This window comes from Cupressus sempervirens, chromosome 1 (assembly GCF_028749045.1).
Source record: "Cupressus sempervirens isolate cs-2001-9-10 chromosome 1, ASM2874904v1, whole genome shotgun sequence".
Classification (NCBI taxonomy): Eukaryota; Viridiplantae; Streptophyta; class Pinopsida; order Cupressales; family Cupressaceae; genus Cupressus; species Cupressus sempervirens.
Window position 1 is genome coordinate 749,716,044 of NC_143118.1, and position 26,978 is coordinate 749,743,021.

General features: G+C 35.7%; 1 protein-coding gene across 1 annotated transcript; it reads right to left on the minus strand.

The window, feature by feature from the left end:
• Positions 1-2,027: 2,027 nt before the first annotated feature.
• LOC149580072 (uncharacterized) lies at positions 2,028-25,001 on the minus strand. The gene is made up of 8 exons (XM_089788937.1): positions 24,696-25,001; positions 24,182-24,453; positions 5,934-5,971; positions 5,602-5,829; positions 5,275-5,498; positions 5,005-5,162; positions 4,250-4,775; positions 2,028-4,096 (listed from the first exon to the last, which is right to left on the minus strand). The coding sequence occupies exons 2-8, from the start codon at positions 24,284-24,286 to the stop codon at positions 2,211-2,213; spliced, it is 3,165 nt and encodes a 1,054-aa protein (XP_089645063.1). The 5' UTR covers positions 24,287-24,453; positions 24,696-25,001; the 3' UTR covers positions 2,028-2,210.
• Positions 25,002-26,978: the final 1,977 nt, after the last annotated feature.

Consider the following 26,978-nt stretch of genomic DNA (forward strand, 5'->3'; position numbering starts at 1 on the left):
GATAGTGGTGTCACATTCAATTTCATCAACTCGTCTTTGGTCACTAGTAAGGGCTTGCATGTGGTAGAGCATGCAAGATTCGAGGTTAAGGTTGTTGGAGGAACCTTGTTACTCTGTAGTCACGTGATCCCATGGCTACAAATTTCCATGGGAAACTATAACTTGACAGATGATTTCTTTATCATAGATTTAGTTGATACTGATATCATATTGGGCATCTAGTGGATGGAGACCTTTGATCAGTATACCCAAAGCTTCAAGAGGATGGACTTTTCGTTCGAGACAGATGGCAAGAAGGTGCCGCTAAGAGGAATGCCAAATAAAGGACCGAGGGAAGTCACAATCAAGAAGATGGAGGCCATTTTTAAACCTGATATGATCCCAGATGTTGTGGTGGCAAGTAAAAACATGATAGTCAACACTTTACCCCATTTCTTGGATGATTGGCAGGCCCATCCGTTGGTTGAGTACTCCAAGAATACTTTTGCATGTCAAGTGATAGATGGCTATATACATGATGAAAAGATACAAAGTTATTGATGATATCATTTACTACGGCGATAAGATCTACTTGGTGCTTGAATGCAAATTGAAGAAGTTGATTACAAAAAGTTTTCTAGAATCGGAAATACAATTGCTCGAGTGTTGTCGATAAATTTTATATTGTAGCCGACGGGTAGAATAGTATCCAAACAGGCGCGTGACGGTTGAGTCACCCCTTTGGGAAAGTATATGTACACCGTCCAGAAGGGACTTTGAATCATCATTGTAATAATTGTAAGGAGCATAATCATATTATAAGCATTGAAGTGCATATTGCATATATGAATAAAGTATCTATTTTGTGTTATATCTTACTATACTACATGCGATAAGTATCCTTTTACCCTGTATGGTAAACATTTGGGGCCGTTGCCAGAGAACGAACCCAGGTCACCCGCGTGATAGGCGAGAATACTCACCACTATACTACAACACATGTAATTTTTGGTACGGGAGGACTGTAGTATCCCCATCATTAAATAAAATAAATTAATAATATATATTCATGATTGGCATTTATTTGATGGATTTGGTGTTCTAATATTATTTGCATATAAGTTTGTATTCTAGTTTCAATCTCCATGCAACACCCCCATTTTGTGCACCGTACGACATTTTCATCCACCATACTACCTCCTCTGTACTCTCTCCATCCACCATACTACCTCCCTCTGAACTCCTCCCTCCATCCACCATACACCAACATGCCAACATTTTTGGTATGCCAACCTCCCACCTGCACCGGAACATTATAATCAATAATTTCTGCAAGTATTTCTATTGCACGGATACATATGTGAAGATTAAATCCATACTTATCTATCAAAGTTATGATTTTATCTCTTAATTAGCACTGCTGCTAATATTAATTCAGTTGTGATTCCATTTCTGTTTCTGCTTATTTTTCTTGATCACACCATTGAATCCTTCATGGATGCCTTTTCCAAATGAATGGATCTTCCCTTTATATCCTCCACAGAGGGCTGAATGGTCACAACCCTTGTTTGTATCCACATCTTTTGAAGAGATGCAACTCTCCAAGTGGATTGCTGCCCTTGAGTGCATTTAGATAATGGCTAATATTTATATTTTCGTTAAACTGGTTGCTGGCCCTTGATATAGTCCTAGTCAGCCCTTAAAATTAATTACTACCGTATTAAATCCCGTAATGGAGGCCTAGGTTCAAATTTATTTATTTAGACTCAAATCTTAGGGGTATGACATCCACATCAAATAACATGAAAGTGATCACATTAAGGAGAGAATTATCTTCAGTATGCAAAATTTTTAATCAGTCACCTACTCACATGACATTTGAAAAGTTTGTATTTGGACTGAATGTCAATCCAGAGATCAACATGCCAATAATCTCACGACATGCCGGAATATTTTTCAGGACCTGTATCTTTACCCATCTTTCTGCAAAAATATGCCAACCATACTACATTTGCCTCTGCATCATCCTTAAACAGACAACAAAAATATTTCTGGCCATGGCCAATACGCAGTCAAAAGCCTTGTTTTCTTTCAAAAAAAATTCATCAGTATATATATATATATATACATCCTCTTTCTTAAAAGGCTAAGTACCTAGGCTCCAGATTTTTATCCAGAAATGCCTTGAGGAATAAAGAAGCAAGGATTATTAATAATTGTACTTTGGTCCTCTAAGGAGTAACTGGCTGCCTTGTACCAGAAGCATTGGATCCAACAGGACCAGATTGAGAAACAATACTGTTGTTCTTTATTGAACTGCTAGTCAAGTGTCCACCTTTAGATTGCTTTAAGCCTTCTAGAGTTTTGGCCTCCAGATCTGCAATAGATTTCTGAAGCTGTTCTTTCTTCAGCTGATCAAGGACATTACCATTACATTTTGTTTTCATTGAACTGCTTGATACCCCTGGAGTGTCCTTGCCATATGATTTCACCTCTCCCTTAGATGAGCTTGGCTTATCTCTTGAGGATGATGTACATTTGTACAATTCAACAAATGAATCACGTTTTGCAGCCTTATGAGAAACTTCGGAATAACTTGAAGCAGAGACTTCTGGAGCATTATTTAGCATTCTGATTTGTGTATCTATTGAATGCTGCTTGAAGTACTTGTCCAATTTCAATTTATCAGTTTCAGGACAAACTGTTTCCTTCTTTGGTCTAGAGTCTGCTATAGATGAAAGCTCCCTAGGGCCCACACCTTTTGAAGTAGTAAATTTCTCTGTCTCATTCTCCCTATCAATCTCATCAAGAGGATATCCAGCATCCTTAACATCATTTGTATATTGAGCACTTAAGGCAGAAGCTAATTTTTTCTTTGCAGACTCGGTGTTGATATCTTTGCATGCGGCTTCAGGTCTCATATCCTCCCTGATAACCAACTCTGGAGTTTCAGGTCTCATATCCTCCCTGATAACTAACTCTGGAGTTTCAAACTCCTCAAGGAACATATTTTGTTTGAGGACTTCACCAAGATCCTGTCCACAGCTCATAGGATTCACATCATAAGATGGATTATCTTTAAATACACTACTGCTAACAGAAACATGGTAGTTGGCAGATACAGATAAACCATTCTTTAAAAAATGCATGCCACAACCTCTTAGAGGTAATTGATTTAAAAAGTCTTGTATTGCCTGTTCATGCTTTTGTCTCAATCCTTCTAGTTCTTCTTGTTGCTTAAGGACTAAAATTTTAAATTTCTGTGCTATGATATTCTCCTCTCCTACTTCAAGATTTGCTAAAATATTTGTAAGCCCTTGTAAAGTTTTATCAGATTCTGCAGAAACTTTCTTATCAGGAGCATTACCCGTAAACTCAGGCTTGTTTAAATCATTACTAATTATACAGTCCTTACTATGTTGGCTTTCCCCTTCACATTCCTCCTGTGAGTCACTTGTACTTTCCATATTACCAGATTGCATCTTCGCTTCTGTCGTTATAAAATTCTTTGCAACATTGGTAGAAGAGTGACCTTTCTCTTTATTGATCACCAAAGCATTTCCATGTAGTTTGATTCTCCCTGATTCCAAAGGCTTTGTACTTGTATATAAACTGGCTCTATTATCTTCATGACTGTCAGCCTGACTGGAGCCATTACTTTGATCAAACTGTTGTTGATTGCTACTTGAAACAGTATGATCACCATCTACTTCATTTCTACTGGGTATTAGCCCTTCTGTTCTAGCATGCGCATTTCTTAATGCAGTTTTCATAAAAGAACCGCTGGCTAAAGACCTTGGAGAATCAGACCAATACCTGCGACCTGAAGGGAGGCGTTCAAGCACAAATCTCCCATTGGGACTATCAGCATCACTTGGCATATCAGAAACATTATCTTCAATTAAAGAATCATGAGAACCCTCTTCTTCAGAAGCCTCCTCAAAAGCTTCTCCAGGTTGCCATTCTGGCACAAGAGCAAGTATTTCTGCATCAATCATGGCTGCTATATTTGTCACATCTTGATCTGAAAGATCTAGCTCTGTCACCATTTCACTTGCAACACTCATTGCCGAGTCAGCATCTATGTCAAAAGGAAAGTGAATATTCCGAACATGACCTGAGAATTCAATCTAATGTTATTAATGAACGAAGATACTTTTCATTTCCATCAAAAGTATAACTCTAACAAAACAATAGAACCCATAAAATCCAAAAGGTAAAGACAGAATGCATACTAATGCCATAATTCATTCAAACAGTAAATAATCACCTTCCATATCCACAATTCGAAGTCTTAAGAATATTGTGTTTTCATCTTTTCGTTGTCCCTTCACTGTAAAATCTCTGTTTATCCTTGCAGTGTCTTCATTCAAAATTGAAGAAATGTCTTCATTGTCTATACATTCCTCTGACAGCTGATAATTATCCCCACCATCAAATTCACTATATGGATGAAATCTGTCCAGAGAATTTGAGCACACTTGCAACTTCTGATCTCTAAATCCTTTTGAATTTCCTGTTTCAGCAAATTCACCTACGAGGTTTGCTTTCACAAACTTGTTAAATTGATTCGGTTTCTCTAAAATTGATGTCGACTGTTTGAGTCCATTCCTGGCAGCACACACTGGCATTGCACAAGGCACTTGATCCATACACTCACCACCCTCACAATGGAGGAAGGGATCCATCAAGAGCTCACTAGCGGGCAACCTCATGGAAGCATTTACCAAACATTTTTCTACAAACTCTCGAACTTCAGGATCTTTTACCCTGTCCAGAGCAGCTGGTTTTATCCCCTGTCCATAAGAAATGGATAAGCATGGTTTAAACTGCTAATGGTAAAATTATAAAGAGAAAAAAATCTGCACATATGACCATACAAGACAAGAAAAGCAAAGTGTGGTCTTCTCAAGGTTTTGGAACTCTAAAGCATAGATTTTCAGTTTGCAAGGGAAAAAATCATCATATCCGTATAGTATCTCTCAGAAAACCAGAAACAAAATTAAACATGATAGAACATCTTACTGCGGTTACTTTCTTGTAGATCTGTGCTGCATTTGTGCACTCACTGTATGGATATTCAAATGTAATCATCTCCAGCAGGCACATACCAAAAGAATAAATATCAACCAGCTCATTGTAGTCTTCTTCATAAAGTTCAGGAGCCATGAACTCTGGTGTACCTGCAAGTTTGAAAACCTTGGATAAGGCATGCCATAAATTTGCACTTTTACAGAGAAAATGTCAGATGTGGTATAATTATCAACTGGAAATGCATCACAGTTTGAGGCTTACCAATTACACTGTGTGCTGCATGAGCCTGACGAAGAATTGCTGCTAGCCCAAGGTCTCCAATTTTCACCTCTCCTTGATTTCCATTAACAAATATATTATCACATTTAAGGTCACGGTGAATGATGGGTGGATCATGGCTATGCAAATATAGTAGGCCTCGCAAAATTTGTCGAGACCAATTTTTTACGGCTCTCATATCCACATGCTTATGCTTTTTCCGATACCTAAAATGAGACCAAAAATTAGGATAGTAATTCCTATTATCCAACCTTAAATCAAATGTGTTGACACCATAAAAATGACCAAATCTCACAGAGTGTAACTTACTGCCTTAGTGTCCCAGATGTGAATATTTCTGTGATAAAATTTATATTGTAATTCTTCTCATCCACCCATGAGGTGTAAAATTTAATAATACTCTCATGTTTAAGCGTCCTCAATAAATGCACCTCAGAATAAAGGCGTTCCAAATCATCAGAGCTTTGTAAGACATCGCACACTTTAATCTGGTTCCAGGCAACTTCCATGCCCTCCAATTCATCAAAAGCCCTAAAACTGAAAAGCAGGTTAAGGAAGGTATCTACAGTGTCAAATTATATTTTCAAACACAAAGAATAATGGTATGATCTATAACTTAAGGAGATCTGAATGAAGGATACACAGTCTTGAATGCTCCCTTTCCAAGCACCTCATTGTACTGCAAAACCATAATATTAAATTTTAAGACTATTCACAAACTTCAACTGATCAATAAAACATTTATGCCACACATTAGGCTAATGTTAACTGTGAAGACATATCATGGGTCCTAAAGTAGCTGAAATCTTGCAGATAATTATTTACAACATTTATAGTTCATCCCCCACCAACCCACGAATTCGGAGAATAATAAACCAATTTGTCTGTTCCCCACTAACCCACAAATTTGGACACCGAAGAATAAATTACTTCATATTTTCACACAAATTTTGTAAAGTCAAAGATACCATGGATGTGATGAGGAAAATCCAAAATGGTATATTACATTTGCTTATCAGAACAAATACGGAAGTACTCCCATTAATAAAATTAGCCAAATAAACACCCATTAATGGGATTAGAGAGGTTGATTGTAATAACCATCTTTCCTACACATGAGTTTCTCTGCATTTTAACATTCAAAATTAACTACCTACATATTCACATGCATGGGATTAATAGTCATAACAGATTAACTGATTCTCATGAAAAGCCTTAGCTAACAAATGAAGATCAAGTTCCTTTAATTAATTACATTAACAATTAAAACGTACGAAAGAGATATCATTTACTAACTGAACATTTTCACTATCATTTCGCAAAACTGAATAAAATAAATATAACTGCATCTATATTTATCCACATAACTAGATGAACTTGAAAACATAAATGGAAACGCAAATACCCGTTAAGATCAAATCACATTAGGCTAAGAATGTAGACCCCTTCTGTCTTGTGTAAGTCTTGGCATTGGTGGAGAGGAGAAGCATTGTCAGAGCCTTAACCACCCAACCACAGACCTAGTGTATCCCCCTCTCAATCTCAACTGAGAATGGCCCTACCCTGCATGGGTTAAGGCACGGGAACACGATCTCATCCTGCCACCTAAGCATCCTAGTGTTACAGAGTCAACTATACAGCTGGCTAGGCAATGAAACCTTCCTATCAGCCCATCCATCCGACTACAAGTTATCCTGACCTCAAGTGATCACAGCACCATCATTGTCACTAAACATACTCTGGCCAAGGATTTACATCGATACTGTGTCTGATCACCCACAGCTCGACTTGACAAACAAGACTATGCTTAATGGCCCACCATGAGCTGACTCAGTTTACAATTTCAGTCTTAAGTTTTGTTTTTGATGCTTAATCTATTACTGAGCCAACCTTTTGATTTGCAGGAATGTCCCATAATCCATTGTTCACAATCTACACCTTTCATCTTGACCATGCTTGGTCATCCTCGATGATCCTTGGTGTGACTGTCCATCATTCATGGAATTTACAGGCTACTTTACAGTGATAAGTTCTCTACCCAATCAGGGTCTTATACTGATTCCAAGAAAATAACCTGGCTTACAAGCAAGTCATTAACATATTGTGGTACTTCTCATGTAATGTTTACACCCCTGTACAAGAGCGTACAGCTTGTGTCGAACTCAATTTGTTTTAAATTCTGGAGAAAATATTTGCATTAAAGATCAATTGAAAAGCATATATTTTGACTCTGTACCAGACCGATGTATGCAGTCTCAATCGTTCATGCTTGGCCACAAATCTATCAGGCCAATAAGCTTATGAAAAACATTAGAAATCACACATACAGCAGATTGATTCTGACAGGCAGAGATTCCAAATATAACTTAAACATCATCATCCACAAACAACTTGGTACAATGCTTTATAAACATGAGAATGACAAGGATTAATGAAAGACTTATTACAAAGTACGACCTGGCAAGTTGTTGATGCAAGTAATGTGAATCTAAACCCCAAACTACAAGCTTCAAATCTTGGCTTACTGGCCTTGGTCGGCACCTCTTAGAATATGATGCAAATTTCTACTGTCACGGATATGGCAGGCGAACATAGGAAAGATTGCAAAACTTTGAGCAGACGTAACTTTTCTTACTCCCTAGGCAATACTCATTTTAAGATTATAATGTCGTCCAAGAAGAGTTGCATGCATGGGTAATTTGAAAGGTGGTGGCATGAGTTACAATCTTGAATTACAAATGCAAGGGTCGATAATGAGAGGCCGATGGACTCCGTGTAATAGTTTATTTTTGACATAAGGGAAAAGTGTATAAAATCCTTCCCGTGATTTGCTATAATTAAGCTTATATTACTTACACATGTTTGTATGTATTAATTGTATATATACATATGTGCATGTTATAGTTCAAATATACTTATTTTTACACGTTATATTTAAATATATGCATACATACATATATATAGATGTAACACATACAAATGTGCGTAAATAATTATGGGTATCATTATAATAAATCATGTCTAACGTAGGAAGAAGAATTATAGTCTTCCGATTCACAATCAAAGGTACAATTGTTTTTACTTCGCTTTATGTTCTAGTGAATATATATTTATATATCTTATTAAACTAGACAACCTAGTTAGCTCATGGTGGATACTTGGGCATAATCTAGTTTCCCTAGCCTTCTTTCCCATGACCATGGTGGTTTAACTCATACTTGTTGGCTCAGTGGTAGGCTGGTGCTCTCATACCCTATTCCCTCTCTCACAAGGCTTTCCCCCTTTCGTCACGCTCCTGCAAGAAAAAATAACATGGTGAAAGCATACATTGTTCAAATGAAATCTAGTTATCACAAATAATTAACCAATTTGATTAAGCATTTCCAATTCATGTAATAGCATAACAACTAACCAACATTTTCCATTCCACGTGAAACATAACAAATAACAAATATTTCTTTTCATATGAAATCAAAATGAATAACTAATTTAACCGACCATTTTGGATTAGCTTGAAATATTAACGCTAGAAAAAAGTTCATAATCAACAAAATAGGGGATGTAATATACCCCCCCTGTGTTTCATTGTCCCCAAAGAATATTGCAATTAAATACTCAAAACATCCATAATGAAAGATGTAGTTGTTATATAGTCTCAAACAACTTCATGTCACCAGGTCTCAATTTAAATCACAAATTAATAACATCAAATTATAGTTCATGTTCTTGGAAAAAGATGAAGAAATTTCTAGAGGATTTCATCATAATCTTCCCCGGTAGCATTCTCTTGAGTATATTGGTCCTACTGGACCTTGCAATGGTTGACATCCCAATTTTGTAAGTGAAGCTTACACACCTAGAGTATTCTGAGTGGTTCTAATTGCACCACCCTTGGGTCTCGTACCTGCAAGAGATTCCAGTCAATAATATGCTTAGCATACACTATAAACTTCTTAAGGTAAGATACGTGAAACACATTATGCATCTAGGCAAGGGCTGGAGGTAGGACAATTCTATAGGCTACAGGATTTACAACTTCCAATACTTCAAAGGGTCTAAGTGGTTTCATTCCTACCACCCCTGGGTCTCGTACCTGCAAGAGATTCCAGTCAATAACATGCTCAACATACACTACTTAAGGTAGGATACATGAAACACATTATGCATCTGGGCAAGGGCTGGAGGTAGGACAATTCTATAGGCTACAGGATTTACAACATCCAATACTTCAAAGGGTCCCACATATCTTGGGGCTAGCTTGGCGTTTTTACGAAATTTGATAGTGCTTTTCTAGGGTTTTACTTTTAAGAGAACCTTTTCTCCCACCTCAAATTCTTTGTGAGTTCTCTTAGCATCTGCATAACTCTTTTGTCGATCATTTGCCTCCTTTATCCTCTAACGGATTTGACCTACTTGTTCTTCCATTTCCAAAAGCATCTCAGGATCAACAATGATTCGATTCTTGATCATGTTCCAACTTACAAGTGTTCTACACTTATGTCCATGCAGAGCCTCAAATGGTTCCATCTTAATAGTGGACTAATATGAGTTGTTGTAATGAAATTCAACCAAAGGAAGCTACATCTCCCAACTTGTTGTTGATGCATGCAGTATACCCTTAGGAGATCTTCTAGTATCTAGTTTACCCTTTATGTTTGGCCATCATTTTCTAGGTTATAGGCTGAACTGATATTCAATTTGGTCCCCAAAGCAAAAAAACAAGGTTTTCCAAAATCTAGATGTCATTCCAACATCTCTGTCTGATATAATCTTTTCTGGAACTCCATGAAGTTTGAAAATTTCCTTTACGAATTTATGGGCAATTTTTGGTACCCCATCAATTAAATTTTCTGGAATGAAATGAGCTACCTTTGTTAACCGATCTACTACCTCGAGGATAGAGTTGTCTGATTCTGGTCATAGGTAATCCTTGCATAAATTTCATGCTAATAATTTGCCATTTCCATTCTAGGACTTCATTTGGGTGTAACAACCCTACTAGATACCTATGCTCAGCTCTGACTTTCTGACATTCGAGACAACTTGCTACAAACTCCATTGTTTCCCGCTTCATGCCTTTCCAAAATTATAGTGGTTTCATATCAAATAGCATTTTAGTTGCTCCAAGGTGTCTTGAGTAAGGAGCGACATGAATTTCCCTCAAAATCATTCTCCAGATTTCAGAATCCTTAGGTATATACAATCTTCCCTTATACCTCAAGAGTCCATCTGCTTCCAGCTGGAATCCTTCGTATCTGATGTCGTAAGGATCTCTTTAGAGGGCTTGGCGTACTTCATTATAGAAACCATATTTTGGTTGACACTGAAGCACTTGCTCCTTAAGTCTAGTATTTATTGTTATTATGACCGAGATATGTCTTCGCCTACTCAAGGCATCAGCTACTCAATTTTCCTTCCCTTTGCTAGCTGATCTCAAAATCATAGTGTGATAAGAATTCCAACCACCTTCTTTGGCAAGCATTAAGATTGGGTTGAGTGAATGTGTACTTCAATCCATGATGATCTAATCAGAGTTCAAATGGTTTCCCAATCAGGTAGTGTCTCCACATATGTAGAGCATGAATGATGGCTACTAATTCTAAGTCATGGGGTGTATAATTTTGTTCAGAGTTCTTTAACTCCTTGGACTCATTTGCAATGACTTGGTCCTCTTGCATCAAGACACCACCCAATCCTTCCCCCGATGCGTCCGAAATAACCACAAAGTGACCCTCAAAATCTAGTACTCTAAGTATCGTTGCAATAGTTAGTTTCTCCTTCAAATACACAAATGTTGCTCGATATTTTTCCGACCAGACAAACTTCTCCTTCCGCTGTAAGGTAGTTATGGGATGTGCTATCTGAAAGAAATCCTTAGCGAATTTCCTGTAAAATCCGGCTAAACCCATGAAGCTTCTAACTTCTGACACATTCCTAGGTACCAGCCACTCCTTGATTGCCTTGATCTTGGCGGGATCTACTGCGATTCCTTTTGCTGATATAATATGTCCTAAATACTGAATCTCCTTTTGATAGCAGGAGCACTTAGACAATTTCCTATACAACCTATGCTCACACAACCTCTGTAGAACAATCTCTAGGTGTTTTTGGTGCTCCTCATTCTGAGAGTAGATAAGGATATCATTAATGAATACTAACACAAACTTGTCTAGACAATCTTGAAATACACCATTCATAAGATTCATAAAGGATGTAGGGGTGTTGGTCGACCCGAAGAGTAGAACTGTGAATTCATAGTGTCCCTAACGGGTTCTAAAGGCAATTTTATGAATGTCCTCCTTTGATCTTGAGTTGGTGATAACCCAATCTAAGACCAATCTTAGAAAATATCGACGCTTCTCTCATATGGTCAAACAAATTGTGAATTCAAGGAAGGGGGTATCTGTTTTTTATGGTAATCTTGTTGAGCATCCTATAGTCTATGCACAACCTTCTGATAAGACTGGGGCTCCCCAACGAGAAACACTAGGACAAATGAACTTCTTATCCAATAATTGTTCTAACTGTAGTTGTAACTCCATCAGTTCTGTAGTAGTCATTTTGTATGGTGCTCTCATATGGGCTCTAATCCTAGTACCAAATCTATGGTAAAATCAAATATCCTAGAAGGGGATAAGCAAGGTAGTTTGTCTGGAATCACATCTTGATAGTTCCTAAGATAGGGGTACCTTTCCGCAAAGGATTCCTTCATTTCTTCCCTAATCTCGCCATCCTCTAGAATGTAATTATCTTTATATACTTTTTCCTGAATTTCCTTTAGATCTTCTATTTTTACTGCATAGATTTCACACCCTTTTCTTCTACGCCTCTTAAGTTGCATGGCTGATATTTGATGCAATTTCACCTCATTTAGTATTCCTTGAATGTTCACAATGTTCCCTATGTCATCTAAACATTCTACTATCTTAGCAAGAAAATCCACTTTCGCCTTTTGTTCACTAAGCCAATTGATCCCCATGATAATATCATAGGACCCCAGAGATGCAACATATAGGTTAACCTTCGTAAAGAAGTTTGGAAAATCTACTTGAGCCTTAACCAAACATTGTTTTACCTGAGCCTTTGATTGGATTGCATACTCAATAGTTCAAGGATTTTCCATAAATCCAATTTGTTTTGGAAATCTACTTAACAATTCTTGAGATATAAAACATCAAGTGGCTCCAGTATCAATTAATATTGAAATGGGGTTTCTGTATATCTTACCTGAGATTTCTATGGGGCCCAGTTGTTTCTCTGCTTGCCTGTTGTCTAAGGTTGCATGAATCCTCTGTTGGAAACTGTTTAAAGTGATAAGGGATGAACTCCAGTTGGCCTTCCTCTTATTATTACAAATGGAATCATCTTTCTTTACTTTTTGTTCTTGTCAGATGACCTTTTCGAGGGCCTCCTCTGTGATTTGGAGTGCTAGTACATCTATGGCTCCCCCAATCTTGTTATTCAACCCCATGATAAATTTTCTGACCTTGAAATTCTTGTCATGCTGGCAAGCAAGAACATACTTCAGCAATTAAGTGAACCTTTCCCAATATTCATTGACACTTAGGTCCCCTTGCTTGAGGTTTTGAAAATCTAACACCTTCTAATCATAGAAGGATTGGGGTAACCATCGGTTCTTAAAGATAGTGGCAAACTTATCCTAGGTGATGCCAATGGTCTTAATATTTAATTCCATCCTACTCTTTTCCCACCATGTAGCAGCTTCCCCGATAAGATGGTAGATTCCCCAAACAACCTTTAAGGACTCGAATCATCTCCTGATGTCAAAATACTTCTCCATTTCAGTATACCATGCTTTAGCGGCATCCCTAGACTCAGATCCTGAAAACTTAGGGGATTTAATCTTCTTATTTTTTGAAGACAACCCACTGGCTATTTTCTTTTTCTTTTGAATTTCCAACTGTGTTAGAGGGGGCCTTTTTCTTGTCCACTATGGATAGATGGTTCTAATTTGGCTCTAGGATGAGATGAGGACTGGGTGTGTTCATGCCTGTGCCCAAGTTGGGTTACTAAGTCATTCATTCTCTTCTCCATTTTCTCCATTCAAGTTTAGGTGTCAAGTAAAACTTGGACTAGTTGGTCCATGGAACCCTGAGAGTTAGCCTCCCTGGGTATCTCATTTTGCACATGGTTGTTTTCACTCTTTGCCATATCGTTTGGTTAAGGTTCCTAAAATATAATTGGTTCATCAATCAATTACACATTTATATATATATGTTTATCATTTGAAAGAAAGAGGAAAAGATAATAATCGTTTGCTAAGAAGAGACAAGAATGAGCATGTACACAATTCCATTAGTTCTCATTACTATCTTCATTAATCTCAAATAAATAAGACAATGAGTTTCTGTTGCAACAACAACTTCATTTATTTACAAAAACTTTCCCACAATTGTGAGTACAAAAAAATTCTAACATAACTCTTTCAAAAAATCGGACACCCTATTCCTGGGTATCCTGTATGTTTTCTTCCTTGGGCCTATCTTGCCCTTTACAAAGTACATGATATATCATAAGTGGGTTGGTTTGTTTAGCATTCCAACTTTGGATGAGTTTGTTTCTCATGATTGCCTTCCTAGTAGGAGTCCATCTGACTCTTTCCTTCCCGATCTTGATTAAGGCATGAACTAATGTCCAATCATCTCTAGGTATGGAGAAATATGAGTAATCAAATTTGGGCATATTCTTAATTAGAAAGAAATGAATGGGGTGATAGGGTTTCTTCCAAGGCGTCATTCGAGTTCTCATCCTGTTTCGATTTCAACATTATATTTCAGTTTTCTTGTAAACAATGATAAACCAAACTCAACGCTCTAATACCATATGTAACAACCATCTTTCCTACCCCTGAGTTTCTCCACATTTTAACATTCAAAATAAACTAACTACATATTCACATGGATGGGATTAACAATTATAATAGATTAATTGATTCTTGTGAAATGCCTTAACTAACAAATGAAGATCTACTTCCTTAATTAATTACAATAACAATTAAAACATAAGAAACAGAGATCATTTACTAACTAAACATTTTAACTATCATTTCATAAAACTTAAAGAAGGAAATGTAACTGCTTCTATATTTATACACATATCCAGCTGAGCTTGAAAGCATGAATGGAAATGTAGGTACCCATTAAGATCAAATCACATCAGGCTAATAATGTAGACCCCCTATGTCTTGAACAAGTCTTGGCATTGGTGGAGAGGAGAAGCATTGTTGGAGCCTTAACCACCCAACCACAGACCTAGTGTATCCCCCTCTCAATCTCAACTGAGAATGTCCCTACCTTGCACCAAATAAGGCATGGGAGCACCATCTCATCCTCCCACTTGAGCATCCTGGTGTGTGTCAAGTTTTAACTACACAACTGGCTAGGTTGTGGAACCTTCCTATCAGCCCATCCATCCTACTACAAGTTATCCTGGCCTCTAATGATCACAGCACCATCATTACCACTAAATCTACCCCGGCCAAGGATTTACATGGACACTATGCGCCTGATTACCCACCGCTTGACTTGACAAACAAGACTATGTCTAATTTCCCACCATGAGCTGACTTGATTTACAATTTCAGTCTTCAGTTTTATTTTCGATGCTTAATTTATTACCGATCCAACCTCTTGATTTGCAGGAATGTCCCACAATCCATTGTTCACAGTCTACAACTTTCATCTCGACCATGCTTGGTCATCCTCAATGATCCTTGGTGTGGCTGTCCATCATTCATGGAATTTGCAGGCTACTTTACAGTGATAAGTTCTCTGCCCAATCAGGGTCTTATACTGATATCAAGAAAATAGCCTGGCTTACAAGGAAGTCATTAACATATTGTAACGGTACTTTTTCTCGTCTCTGAGGCATATAAAGTTTACACCCCTGTACAAGAGCGTACAACTTGTGCCGAACTCAATTTGTTTTAAATTCTGGAGAAGATAATCGCATTTAAGATCAATTGAAAAACATAAATTTTGACTCCGTACTAGACCGATGTATGCATTCTCAATCATTCATGTTTGGCCACAAAAATCTATTAGGCCGAACTGTTTATAAAAACATTAGAAATCACACATACAATGAATTAATTCTGATCGGCAGAGATTCCAAATATAATTTAAACAGTATCATCCACCAATGACTTGGTTACAATGCTTTATAAACATGAGACTGACAAGGATTAATGGAAGATGTATTATAGAGTACGACTTGGCAAATTGTTGCTGTAGGTACTGTGTGTCTAAACCCCAAACTGCAAGTTTCACATGTCAGCTTACTGACCTTGGTGGATATGGTGGGCAAACATAGAAAATAATGCAAAACTTTGAACGGCTGTAACTTTTCTTACTCCCCGGGCAATGCTCATTTTAAGGTTATAATGTTGTCCAAGAAGAGTTGCGTACATGGGTGATTTGAAAGGTTGTGGCATAAGTTACAATCTTGAATTACAAATGCAAGGGTCGAAAATGAGAGGTTGATGGACTCCATGTAATAAATTATTTTTGACATAAGGGAAAAGAATATAAAATCCTTTCCATGATTTGTTATAATAATGCTTATATCATTTACATATGTTTGTACATGTTAATTTTACATATACATATATACACATTATATTTCAAATATGCATATTTTTGCACATACGTTATACTTAAATATACCCATACATACATACATACATACACACACACACACACACATATATATATATATATAGATGTAACACGTACAAATGTGCATATAAATTTATGGGAGTCATTATAATAAATCTAGTCTGACGTAACAAGAAGGATTACAGAGTCTTCTGATTCACAATCAGATGTACAATTGTTTTTACTTTGCTTGATGTTCAAGTGAATATATGTTTTTGTATCTTATTAAACTTGTTGACCGAGTTAGCTCATGGTGGACACTTGGGCATAATCTAGTTTGCCTAGCCTGCTTTCCCATGACCATGGTGGTTGGTGCTCTCGTGCCCTATTCCCTCTCGAGCAATGCTTCCCCCCTTTTGTCAAACTCCTGCAAGAAGAAATAACATGGTGAAAGCATACATCATTCAAATGAAATCTAGTTATCATAACTAATAAGTTAATAACCAATTTGATTAACCATTTCCAATTCATGTAATAGCTTAACAACCAACCAACATTTTCCATTCCACATGAAACATAACAAATAATCACTATTTCTATTTATATGAAATCAAAATGAGAAACTAATTAAACCAACCATTTCGGACTAGCTTGAAATATTAACGGCTAGATAAATTTTCATAATCAACAAAATAGGAGATGTAACATTGATCTTCCTAAGAATCATTGGAAAGAAGTATGAACTGCACCCGACCCTGGATGGGTCAAGATCAACTTTGACAGGGCTTCAAAAGGAAATGTAGGAGCAAGCAGAGCAGGACGTGTGGTTGGAGACCATTATGGTATTATTCTAAAACAAAAATCAGTTAGCTTAGGGGTCATGGCAAATAATGAGGCTGACTTCAAGGTGGCATTGTTAGGACTAGAATGTGGAAGATAACTTCTTTGTCCCAGGGTGCATTTGGAAGGGGATTTTCTAATAACAATAAATGCTATACACCAGGAGTTGACTCCTAATTGGAAATTGCAGCAATGGCTAAAACCAAACTGGGATTTGGCAGATATGTTTTAAGGTTTTACAATATCACATGTATATAGGAAGGGCAATTTGGTGGCCGATGAATTGGCGAAATTGGCCACATGGCAGGAACAGAGCAATGGTAATCTAAGTTGGAATCGAGATGGACTTGGAGAGAGAAGACGATGAAGGCATGTTAATAAGAGGCCAGATGGTGGGCCTAGCAATGCTAGCAATCATCATTTAGAACCCCCAAATCTGAGGATAAACAGTCCCTCTTCAGATTTGAATGTGCTCAGAAGGGACAAGTGGTGTCTTGTAGTTAGTAAGGAGTGGAATTTATTGTGGGTATGATTGATAGAGGCAGCTGATTGGGATGAAAGAAAGTAAAGTACTGGAGGAAGATGGCAATTAAGTGAAGAATTTTAGAGTATGGCGCAAAGGATAATAATCAGGGCCAGCGGGAGTATGACCTCGTCATTAAGGAGTTAAACAATTGTTTAGCCAGGTAAAGCCAGCAGAATTTTTCAAATAGGGAATGTAGTGATGGTAAACACCACAGAGACGGATTAGCTCTGCTCAAAATTCAAGGAGAGGTTGGAGAGGGACATGCCCATCCCTCTGGTGAGTAGATCAAGATAGATGGCCTTCTTGGGAGAGGTTGCAGAGAAAAGGTTGAAAAGTGTCTTTCACTCCTGGCATGACCTGGCAATTCATGTTAGAATGGTTTTGGGTGATGAGTTTTTAGGACAGACCATCGCCAACAGGTGATATGGGTGTATCTGCCATGTTTTTGACAACTCTGCTAAATGCTGGGGAGTCCAAAGACATGCCAAATGCACTCTGCCAGGGTCTTGTCCGGAAGATATTTCTTGGTGCTGGACAATGTGAAGGGCAATCCCATAGTGCTGTCAAGGAATTGTTATGTGGAGATATTACAGGGCAGGGCAATTGAGAGACTGCTTATCATCACTTCTGGGGTTCAAACTCCATTCCACGTCATAAGTTGGTGTCGGAAAGAAGTATAATGTTTCCAAAGAAGATACTTGATCTGGTGTTGGATGATGATGCAGGATGGCTACAAAGATATCTGATAACGTAAGCACTAGAAACGGATGAAAAAGAGGTCTTTGGAATCAAAATCAAGGAGGAGGTGTTGAACAGAGACAATGCTGAGGCTTCAGAGGTAGATGTGGGGGTTCACACAGATTGTGGACCAAAATGTCCAATCAAGGAAAGATGTGCTGCTAAGGAGCCAGAGAAAACAGGGTAAGGACGGAGACTGCATGCCCTAATTTTGTATATCTTGAATTTTTTTTTATCTCTGATAAAATAATATAGCAGTAGCCAAAGTGGACAGTAATTTATTTCCAGTCTGTATATCAATGTAAAGGGAAACAGGAAGTCTCCATTTTGCCATGGGAGATAGGAATATAATTATAGGAGATGACATTTTGTTTTTTAAGAATACGAGATTTGGAAAGCTTGGTCAGACCAGACAGTATGAATTCCCACATATGTATTTTTTACTTTATATTAATATAAATAGGTGCAGCCCCTTAGCTGCTTTTGAATGATATAAAAAAATTGCCAAATATAAACAATCATTCTTCCAATTGGAGAACATTGAATACTTGCAATGAATTCCAAGAGCTAACGATACAAAATATTTCTGAAACACGACCCAAATTAAAAATAATATGCACCAGAAATCAGGCACGTAGTCACTGAAAAATGGAACCTTCTAAATGATTAATTACAGGAAAAACCACAAAACCAAATGGCAAACAAGGTAAAATTAGTAAAAGAATTGAAGAGCTTGAACAAAAACTAATTCATTCAGCAAAGCAACAGGTACACTTCCATCATAATTTTCAGACATTGAGCAAACCTGTGGCATTACACATAAAAGTTAAAACATCAGACACCATAGATTTTCCCTTCTTGAAACAAATATAATTAGAATGCTACAGCTTTCTTTATCTGGTCAGAACCCAACCATAACAGCACCAAACTGAAGATTAAATGCAATAATAGAATGAATGCAATGAAGTTAGAATCTACCCATTGCCAACAGACATATATCAACTTGGCAGCGCATCTGAATGAGTGAATCTTAGAAAATTGGAAGACATTTAGTCTTCTACCATGTAACATTCTGCAGCTTTCAAACATGTGTGAAAAGGGAGAACAGACATCAATTCCCTGAACATTGGAATCAACAAATCATGACCCACTATCCACAGGCATTATTAGCCCTAGAATTGTGATCAGTATACAAATTAAAGGAGGAAAGTGATGGAAGCGAAAGAGCGGATCATTGTTGCAATGAACTTAGATCACTTCAAAGTTCAAACCATCAAAATTATGGTGGACGAATGTTCTCTTTAATCAAATTTTATGGTTATCAAAAGTGTTTTTGTTGCCCAGTTTGATATGTTACCAATTTCCAACACAATATTAGGGTGCTATGCAGTTAAAACATGTAATCAATGCCATTATGGTTTTTAATTTGTAGGTGAGTACCTTTTATAAGTCATATTGTAACACTTTGAAAACTAATTTTCTTCTTCAAATTCAAAGTAAACCTGGTGAAACTGCAACTCAGGGTATGCAGGTGCATTAAGAAACTAATGATAGATTATTATTGATTCTGGGGCACATCTCCAGTCAGAGTAACAATGTATCCTACCTGTGACAAATGCAAGTTGCAATAATACTTGAATGTGGGCTTTTTAGAAAATTTCATGTCTGTTTACCAGATAAGCAGTTCTTCCTCTCAAGAGAACGACATTTGTTGGCAGAAATAAGTTTTACATAGGAGGGGAAGGAAAGGAATGCAGAAAGGGCTTTAAAAGTGATTTAAAAAAAAAAATTGATGAAGCAAGATCCAACCATACAATATATTCAATATATTTACCATTGGTGGATGTTCTAACCACCTAAAGTAGTTTGCATGAGTTGCATACATATTTTATTGGTGGTATCATTTTTAGATACCAAACCTGAATCAAAGATAAACAAAAAACTAAAGATGCACATATGTTTCCTTTTGAGCAATATAGGCACTTAGAGAGTTCAACAATTTGAATGCACAAATGTATTCTATTAGTAATTTGTTAGACCAGAACAAAACCTTGCATACGAGAAAGGCAAAAACAATTTTTAAAAAATAAAAAAAATGGATAAAATGACAGAAATGTATATATGTATGTCTATGTGTGTTATTTTACTGAAGATCGTTGCAAATGTACTAAACACTGCCATTGTATTTGGTATGTGTTTATATATATACAATTAATTTCTCTCATATAACAATAAACTTATATAAGGCAAGAGCCTACAACACAACGGTAAATTGTGAGCCTCTTAATGGGAGGTCTTGGATTCGTATCTATTCAAGCTTAACTAATAATCAAAATTTTTAATAACAACAAATAATAATAATTAACCTTGGCTTCGGCTTCTTACCGATAAAAAAAGACTTATATATATAAATTATGTCTCATATATAATTATATATAGGTATATCCGACAAAAGCTATCAAACATCAACACTCTCTCTTAGCTGAGGATAAACAAGCGTATTACCTCAAAGTAATATCAAGTTAGAAAGATTAAGGATATCTTTGATTAGAAGATATCCATCATTTTGATATCAGGAGTATTGGTCTCCCAGAATATCAACGTATGATATTCACCAAATACTCAATAAGGTTTGATTTCACATCTAATATCATGAGTATTGGTCTCCCAGAATACGTAATATTCACCAATTACTCAATAATGTTTGATATCAAATATGATATCATGAGTATTGGCCTCCCACGATATCAATGATATTCACCAAATACTCTAAGTAATGGCCTTCCAAAATGTTGAGATGCAAGATATTCAACAAATACTGTGAGTAATGGCCTTCCAGAACATCAAGTCATGTGCTATTCGCCAAGTACTCTATGAGTAATGGCCTTCCAAAACATCAAGACGTGTGATATTCACCAAGTACCCTATATAATGGCCTTCCAAAATATCAATATGCATAACATTCTCCATGTACTCAAAAAAAATGTTTATAAGGTATGTGCGCAAGCATTTTCATAATGCTTACTATATAAACATATAAACATCTATTATGTGAAGTATAATCTATCATAATCTACATAGACATCGTAAGATATCCATCATAATAGAAAATTAAGTTATTGTAAGATCGTCACCTTTCAATAACTTCTGCAAATACAAGTGACATCATTTGAAAGTTGTCACTTCCTCATGATGTACACAGGGGGTAGCCCCATTAAAATAACACAATCACGAGATATATTCATGAAACACTAGTCCTCTTGACTGCTACATTTTATTGATCACTCGAGAAATCATCTCAACATAGTTTACTCCCTCTAAATCAATACAATCGAAATTACCGAAGGTTGACTGAATCATATCCTCTATCTGCTCCTCCAAATGGATGCATCAGACTCCCTTTGAACATCAATCTTCTGAGCTCCTCATCCAATGTTGCCTCTAATGGAGTGTCAGACTCCCTCTTTTCCTGCAAAAACATTCTTAGAGGAAAAGATCAAGGCAAATAGCCCTTTTAGTACTAATAAGAATATTAACATTAGTTAGGAAAATAGTATATTAACTCATGCTAATTGCTAACAATAACATAAAAAACTCTTTATTTTATATTTCTAATAATAGTAATTATTGGAAAGTAATTTTTAATAATACAAATTTCACATTATTATATTATATCACTCAATATAATATACATTAAATAAATATCTAATGTTAATTTAAACAATATACATATATTCACTATGTGTATATATAATCTATTTTTCAATATATTATTTCCTTATTTTTACCCAATAAACATCCTAACCAATTCTCAATTGACATTCACTTAAATACATGTTCATAATGAAATAGATAAATACTTATCTCCATGTTATTGCTGATGTGGTTTATAAAGCGCCTCTAAACTCATCGGGTGTCCAATCTATCTACATTGAAACTCCCACTGTGCATTCTATGTAAGGATTGATAAATTCCCAATCTTCTAATATTTACTATCATCCGCAAGGCATCAATTAAGATCTCGCTATGCAACAATATGGTGAATTGATAAATTTACAATATAGATTTCATTATGGTCCATGGTAAGTTTTCAAAATAATCCATGGTTGTTGTATACAACATCATCTTCCTTTCATGTGCAGGCTTTCGAGCAGCTTCATATTCCAATTATTCTACGATGGTTAATAGGTTTTGGTATTTGTTGTGTACATGTCTACCACTCAAGCACAATGAGTGCTTGGTCACCTATTGAGTGTGGCCCGCTATGTAACCCCACTTTGACCGCACAGCTCTGGTACCATGTTATTTTTCTGAGGATCGTTGCAAATGTACTAACCAAATGGCAGCAACCTCTTATTTAAATTGAGAATTAGTCACGAAGAGAATGGGACATGTCTATTCATTAATTAGATAATTAATATAATAAACATTTAATCATTGTTTATATATATTAATTTCTCTCATATAACAATAAACTTACATATATAAATTATATCTCATATATAATAATATATAGAATTATCCAACAGAAGCTATCAAACATCAACCATATATATATATATTACCTCAGATTAAATATATAATTTCTCATTTTCCAATACATTTTCCATAGTATACTGTACAGCATTCTTGATTTGTTTATGTATTAATTGACATCATTATATCAAATACTGTACTATATAGAGAATTTATCAAATGTATGATCTAGTGAGTAAAAACGTAGTAGTGTCAATTCAGTTTATAGTAACCTCTGCTACTTCCAGCTTCGGTTTCATAATCAGACACAAACATGAACATATATTTGTGCATAACATATGATGTATGACAAGTATAGACAATTTCAGATTCATTAGTAATTGCAATCTTCAACGATAACCACAACATTTGAAAAATGCTAGTTTAAGCATTTAATTAACATGCACTTAAGCACACCAATCTTGGAAACCTTAAAATACTTAAGAAAGGACCAAGGTTTGTGCACCCTAACCATAAAACTTCAGCCCATCATCATACTAGATATATGGGAAGTTTGTGGTAAAACAAAATTTGGGCAATATGATCCACATTTAATCCCTTTTCGATCCAATAAATGAGCAACAACCACAACTAGCACAACGTGAGAAAAATAGAAAGAGTCAATATGCTTTTGAAAAGCATTGTAGACAAGCTAAAAAGTTTAAATACATTGAATAATTCAGTTTCTGTAACAAAAGAAATTGGCCATGAGTTCTGGTAAAGCTTTTCGTTCTCCTTGACATAAAAATACAAACACAAATTGTAGCAAAACAAAACAATTAATGTGGTAAGAATAATAGTTCAACAGACTAACAATGATAAATGAGATTCACATTAAATGAGATTCACATATATGCAAGAGACCCAAGTTTAAATCTTGACACTGCACTAATGCAGCATGTAACCTAGATGACAATTTCAATAGGGCGTGAGGACAAATCCACATACCAAACTAGCCCAGAGGACAAATATCCATGCAGCAGTGTCTCTCTGAGCTTTCATGACAGGTAGTTATGAAGATGCGATTTCAGGCACGGCAAAAAATATTCCGAGATATTGGGAGAAAGCAGCTGAAATATGTACTGAAATCGCAATATGATAATCCTCCACCTTTTTAACCTTTTTACAGACTGTTTGAATCTGTCAAAAAGAAAAGGATGTCCAGGTCTAAAAGGGGGATATTGGGGCTGTCACCGAGACCACCAACACACATTCCTTCCCAATACTGCCACTCAATGTTACAGCAGCATAGGCCGGAGAATGAATCCCCGTGGTGCGTTAAGGCAGCTTTGAAGGCCAAATCCTCACACCTTGTCAAGACAGCCGACAAACCATAGGACAAATCCCTCTCCGTATTAAAGCGGCCTACATTCAATAGGCCAGAGGTTGATAGTTGATATTTCAACCCTTGGGCCTATAGCGCAGAGAACAACTCCACAAGCTAGGTTGATGTCAGTGACCGTTGTGGAGTTTAGTAAATTTTTTAAAACAATGATTTTCTATAGTAATTATCTCGTACCATGAGAATATCATACTAATTAGTTGTTGTTTTTTCTACTGGTACATGTCCACTGAAAAATTTAAGTATTTTGCCATAGAGGACGAACTTTTTAACTGATTGAAAAAAAAATCGGGAATAAGGAAAACAACTTACTCGGCCATAGCGCCCACTAGGATCTAACTCCTCGAACTCCGAATCAGTGTCATCACTATCTTGGTCAGCTGAAGCATTCCCTCCGTCTGATTTTTTGTCCACCATATCAGAAAACCTAAATAAACCGCTATTAATCCTTCTTAAGGAGCTCTCTTGATCAATTCCAAACACTAAACGCCTTCAATGGATCAATTTTCGCATAAACATGTATTTTCCTGCTTTGGCCGTTGTTCAGTCCACCAATTTTCAATCTAGATTTTCCCACGGATCCTCTGCATCGATATTTATGAGATTTCTCAAATACTCCATGCTCAAAACCAAGAAAAAGCAACTGAAACCTCTAAGAATTCTACAAAACAGAGTTTTTCAGATAGAAGCCATCGTTTTGTAGTCCATAAAGGAGAAAAACTGATTGAATTTAAGAGATTTTATACATCCGCTACAAAAGATGGGATAGATAATTCAAAACAGCATAACTAACTCTAATGTGGATCAATCGCAGAGAAGAACATACCGATTTGAATCGTAGAACACAAAAAATTCGAACCCGGGGATCAATGGATGTACAACTTTTTCCTTGTCAATAAAAAAACATGAACATAAAAGCTACGGATCGCGCAATCGAACAATTTCACAATGTTTTTTTAATTGAAACAGCGAAAACTTGGCAGATTTTGTGCGAGTGGATGTCACGTGCGCTGAAATACTCTGATATTTCTTCTGGCTTTTTATTTCAGATATTTTTTAAAAAGCATGGATTGATAGGTATAAAGGTTTAGGAAATCCAACTTTATTATTTTTAAATAAAAGTGAACAAATCAAAGTATATGTTAGATTTTCTTAAATTAAATAGATTTCAGGCAAGCTGCGGACTCAAATTAAATAAAAATATTTTTTATCCAAACGTGGATATTCATATTAAATAATTTTAAATCTGGATATTACTAAGATTTAAATCAGACGAGCTATCTTATTTTTTAAGAATATTATAGGTTGCTTAAATCAAATGATTTTGTTCCCTAGAAGGTTTGATTGCTTAAAACTAGTGGTTTCAAATGACTTGTATTTGTTGGTGTGACGGAAAGAAAAGGAAGTTGTGATTAGTTGTTGTGGGTGATGATGTGTTGTTTTGTTGGGCAATGAGAGAGTTGAGTATGTAGGACAAAAGCTTATGTAATTATTGATGGTGAGAGAGTTGTGTCAATTCTCACTTGTAAATTATTTGGCATTTAGTATTTGTGAAGGAAAGATGAAATTGGAAATATATTTAATATGTGAGGTGGAAGATCATTACTATTATATGTCCCACTTCAATCATAGGGTTGTTGAGGATCCTACAATAACATGTGACCCTCCTTTCCATGGAGAAAAAAAGTTGGTTAATTTAAATATATATTTTGTGATGAATTGGTATATTTGTTAGTATTTATTGGGCGGGATTTTAATGTAAAGCATGGAATTTGATGGTCATATTGGTCGTTCTTGCACTTTTGACATGTTGAAATTTTCTACTATTTTATTTAATAATATACGTAAATATCATTATATTTATTTATTTATTTTTATTATTATTTTTTTAAAAAAAATTGATCGGAAAATGGCCAAAGGCCTTGATAAATTTCATTAAATAAAAGAAAAGATTACAATAGTTTAATTCCGTTCAAACGGGCACTGGTAGGAAAGAACGGAAAAGAAAACCTCTAGTCTAGCCCGGTATAGATGTCCTATATTATTACATTTTAAAAGGGGCATACCCCAGTGAACTTGTTTTTTAAAAGTAAATTACAATCAAAACAGGGGCATACCCTTGGTAAATTACATTATTTTATTGTATTAACAAAACTTTTGCCAAATAAAGCTAGATTGTTCATCAATCCACCTGCTAGCTTACTGATTTTCCTAACTGAGAGATTCCTTCTTTCAATATTGTCACTTGACGGGGTTAGTTAATCATATTAAGAAAATAAACCATTCAACCATGGACTTTGGAGAGATTATGTTAAATGATTTAAGAGCTATTAATTAATATTCAAAAAACAAATCCAAACAGGGAATTAATCCTAAATTATTTTAATGAAGAATGTTGTCAACATAGATACTAAGATCCTACTACATAGTTAAACCAAAAAAAGTTAAAGAACACTTAGAAAATTATAAGCTTAGATTATAAATCCTACTTCTCTATAAAGCCTAAATAAAAGAGATCGGCCACAACCTGAATATCCAAGAAAGAGAGAACAATAGAACAACATTCATACCAACGGATCATTAAAATAACAAATAGACAGAGCATCACCATATATATATATATATATATATATATATATATATATATATCAAAAATACATATTATTTTATATTATATATGTTTTTATTTTATTTTGTTGGCATTTAGATATGTTTCTATTTTGATTGTTGTATATTTATATTAATTTAGAATCTTGTTAAAATAGAATATGGTGAATTTTAAAAATGTGTGTGTGTGTATTTATTGCCATAGTGGCATGTTGTGATGGTTAAGTTGTTGTGTTGTTATCCTTGCCATCAAGGTTCAAATCTCATGGGGATGAGGTCCCTCGTTTGTGGCCTCACTGGTTCATAGCTCCAGGTCAAAGCGTTTACCCCTCTCTTTAAAATATATCACTAATTTATCATTGTATTGTAGTCTTTAGTCTAATTTTTTGTATATATTACTAATTTATAATTTTAAACTATTCATAGAGACTTTTACATATATTAGTAATTAATATTTATTATTTTATAATTTACAAAATATTTAAATTTATAATTATCTGTT

Bases quoted from the DNA above. Each gene is read 5' to 3' on its own strand.
- LOC149580072 (XM_089788937.1), bottom strand. From the start codon at position 24,286: ATGGTGGACAAAAAATCAGACGGAGGGAATGCTTCAGCTGACCAAGAT. The intron at 4,776-5,004 runs GTAAGATGTTCT...TCTTATGGACAG, and splicing joins TCTACAAGAAAGTAACCGCA to GGGATAAAACCAGCTGCTCT. The intron at 4,097-4,249 runs GTGATTATTTAC...TTGAATTCTCAG, and splicing joins TCGAATTGTGGATATGGAAG to GTCATGTTCGGAATATTCAC.